This window comes from Medicago truncatula, chromosome 2, assembly GCF_003473485.1.
Source record: "Medicago truncatula cultivar Jemalong A17 chromosome 2, MtrunA17r5.0-ANR, whole genome shotgun sequence".
Taxonomy (NCBI): Eukaryota; Viridiplantae; Streptophyta; class Magnoliopsida; order Fabales; family Fabaceae; genus Medicago; species Medicago truncatula.
The window spans coordinates 33836924-33840889 of NC_053043.1; the positions used below are offsets into that span (position 1 = coordinate 33836924).

General features: G+C 32.5%; 1 protein-coding gene across 1 annotated transcript; it reads left to right on the forward strand.

The window, feature by feature from the left end:
• The first annotated feature begins 412 nt into the window (after positions 1-412).
• Positions 413-1903, forward strand: LOC25479868 (aspartic proteinase CDR1). The gene has a single exon (XM_013587689.3). It carries the CDS (start codon positions 440-442, stop codon positions 1769-1771), a length of 1332 nt encoding a protein of 443 aa, XP_013443143.1. The 5' UTR covers positions 413-439; the 3' UTR covers positions 1772-1903.
• The last annotated feature ends 2063 nt before the right edge of the window (positions 1904-3966 follow it).

A 3966-nucleotide genomic window follows, 5' to 3' on the forward strand; every position in this document is an offset into this window, starting at 1 on the left:
AAAATATAACGAAAGTCCAATTAAAATGTAATTTTTTTTTAGGGAAAATTAAAATGTAACTTATTAATTACTTTATGTTTCTTTTTAATTGTCACTTTTGTAGAAAAATTGTTATATTTTCTTAATGTTTTCAAAGATCAATACATTTTTTATTTTGAGAAAAAAGATCAATGCATTATCAACTATATTGTTTTGTCAGTGATATTCTTAAATGTTTTTTGTAGAGAGATAAATAAGTGGAATAAAATAATAAATATTTCCATCAATTTTTTTACAAAATTTATTGGTTTCTTGGAGCAAAATAAATAAATAGTATTATATGAACTAAATACATTTCTTAATTAACGATAAATCTTTAGTACTAACTGAAAAATGCATAAATAGAAGCACATTATAACGTGCTTCCTTGGATATGTTTTTAGTCTAAACTTTCTAAAACATGGATGCATTAGTATTCTTCATTTTAGCACTATTTTCACTTTCTTCTACATTATTTATAATTGAAGCAAGTAAAATCCAAAGTGGGTTTAGTGTTGATCTTATTCACCGTGATTCACCTATGTCACCTTTTTATAACCCTTCAATGTCCAAATTAGATCTCATAAGAAATGCAGCATTTCGTTCAAAAACTAGACTAACTAGATTTTCTCATTCCCTTTCTCTATTATCAAATGAAAATTTCCAATCAACTGAATCTATTATAAAACCAAATAATGGTGATTATCTTATGAGAATTTATATAGGAACACCCCCTGTTGAAAAACTTGCTATTTTTGATACAGGTAGTGATCTTACTTGGGTACAATGTTCCCCTTGTATCAATTGTTTTGCACAAGACACACCATTATATGATAGAACCAAATCTTCATCTCATACAAATCTAACATGTGACACACAATCTTGCACATTACTCCCTAAAAAACAACAATTTTGTGGAAAATCACAAGAATGTTTATACTCATACCATTATGGTGATAAATCATTTTCTGTTGGTGAATTAGTTGTGGATTCCATTAGTTTTGGTTCTAATAGTGGTGTTGATGTTAATAATGTTGACATGACATTTCCCAAGTCTATTTTTGGATGTGGATATTACAATATTTTCACAGCTGATAATAGTGGTAAAACATCAGGACTTGTTGGTTTAGGAGCAGGACCATTGTCACTAGTTTCGCAACTAGGTCATTCTATCGGTCGAAAATTCTCGTATTGTTTGGTTCCTTTTGGTTCAAACTCGACTAGTAAATTGACGTTTGGGAATCAATCAACTATAACGGGTAATGAAGTTGTGTCTACTCCCCTCATAATCAAATCTCTTGAACCAACTTTTTACTTCGTTAACCTCGAAGGTATTACTATTGGACAAAAAACAATTCAGACAGGTCAAATCGATGGCAACATAATCATTGATTCAGGGACAACGTTGACGTATCTTGAACAACCCTTTTTCGATGATTTTGTAACTTCCGTGAAGGAAGCTATTGGTCTTGAGGAAGCGGTAGATATTCCATCTCCGTTCCACTACTGTTTTGAAGATCCAAATTCGATGTTTCCTTCTATTGTGTTGCATTTTACAGGAGCAAACGTTCCCTTGCAGCCGAAGAATGTGCTTTTATTGGAAGAGAATAACTTGGTATGCTTAGCAATAGTACCTTCAAATATTGCAGGAATTTCCATCCTTGGAAATTTGGCTCAGATTGATTTTCAAGTAGAGTACGATCTTGATGGGAAAAAACTTTCTTTTGCCCCTAGTGATTGTACAAAGAATTAATTTATCGTTAAGCCTTATAAGGCTATGCTTTTTTTATTTGACAAAATAATTTATGGTTATTTAGTTTGTCTTTGGTTTTCTGTTAACAAAGCTATTAGTATCAATCAACTCTGTTAAGTTCTATTTTGTTAATTTTCTTTGTCAACATGCTTATATATTTCTTTACAATGAGCTGATGGATTAGCAGTTTTCTCTGAGTTGGATTCAAATCAAATTTGACCCTTTCTTTCACTATGTTGGATTCAAACCAATCCAAGGTTTATCGAATGAAAGAGTCGTTGATCCCTATCGAACGTGTACTTCCTAAGTTTGATAGAACATCTGCTCTTGTATTTTGTTTTCTGGGGGACATGGATGATTTCATAAGAATCGAAAGAGTGAGATTTTTCCTAACCACGAGAAGGTACTTCTGGACCAATGGTTCCTTTGCATGGCTTCTCTCTTCACCTGAGAAACTACTAGTTGAGAATATGTTTGAATCCTCGCCTCGTGCGCCTAGATCAAGGGTGAGGGTGTAGCCTGCAATGCAATAATAATATTGAGATTTCGACCACCAGACCTTCATCGTTCTCAAGGACAAGCCTTGCCCGACCCCCTCTTGAGTTCGAGGATCCGTTCATGAAAACTATTCATTTTGTGCTAGGCTCATTTGTGGCCGGAGTAAATTTGACGAGGAAGATGGCCAAAATCCGCGCTTTTAGTGCTTTGCGCGACTCAATAGTGATGTCAAATTCTGACATTTCCACAGACCACTTGGTCATTCTTTCCACTAATTTTAGGCAAAAAAGGAGTTGTTTGAGCTGTTGGTCTGTGTGAACTACAATGGGATGGGCTATAAAGCATATCCTGAGCTTCCTTGTTGCAATTTTCAATGCATGAGCTTCCTTGGGATTGATAGCTAGTTGTCATACCCCATTTTCTGACCGTTTTTAAAAAAATTTCCTTGTCTTTTAAAGGTCGAGAAATTCCATCCTCTGAGACGAAATTTAAGCAAAGATGTATTTTAAAATACGTCATTTTCATTACCGAAAGGGACAGTTTTTAATTAATTTTTTTAATTATTATTTATTTCTCTTATTTCTTTTCTTTTCTTAATTAATTCATGTTTTCTTGTATTTTTATTTTTATTTTCGTTTTTATTTTGTTTTTATTAATTATTTCATTTTCATTTTATAAGTCTTTTGGTCAAAGAGTCTTTAGTCCTGTCCAAGTGTCTTATGCTTATTGGTCCATTTTTGTTTTAGTTAGTTCAATTTAGTTTATACTAATAGAACAAGTATTTACCTCTCAAAAAAAAAAAAAAAACAAGTATTTACCCAATTCGTACTATTATATAGTAAAATTTCGTACGAATTACTACATACCCAGTTTACATCTTTATTTTCACTTCATTAATTTTCTCCAACACTCTTACTATTTCTAGTACAAAAATGAGAGTTGACGTAAAAATGCATAGGTTGAATAGTAAAATGTTACATCTTATGAATTGAGATATAAAGAAGTGATGGTGAAATATTTATGTGAATAATGTTAATACATATTGTAGATTAATTTTTTCTACAATTTTACCTCATATATTAAAAAAAACAACGAGAATAGCCAGGTTGACGAAGGATGACACTTGATATATATATACACTGCCAGTAGCAGAAAGTATATGCACGCAATTAAGCATTACAACTTGGTAATTGAAATATTTGTTGATAGAGTAATTGGTAACAAAAGGAATGTAATAAGAATAAGAACAATAGAAGTGAGGGACTAGAGAATCAGAGAGAAGAAGAAGAAGTTACATCACATATTTTATGCCTTAATTCTTTGGCCTTCTCTTATTTATAAGAGTCCACATTCAAATTTCCTATGATGTGTGGCAGTGGCAACCGGATCCTAGTCAAGGTTACACTGTTTATAGGGCATATGTTATGCTTACCAATCATGAAGTGCAGCAGGCAGTGGTGTAGCCAGGATCCTAGATCAGGGGGTTCAAACTTTTGAACCATTGGCAAATTGAGGACCCTGGGTCACAAGATAAAAGAAAAATTATTCGTCAATTATTCTAGTGGTCGTAATTTCACCCTTAAGATGAATAAACGAGGAATGTCAAGTTTGAACTAGACTTCTCTATATTGTGTATCATAGGGACAGAGTGCAGATATTTTTAACCTGGATTAATGTTTAATACAAAAGCCTAAATT

Coding starts and splice junctions, on each gene's coding strand:
- LOC25479868 (XM_013587689.3), top strand. CDS start 440: ATGGATGCATTAGTATTCTTCATTTTAGCACTATTTTCACTTTCTTCT.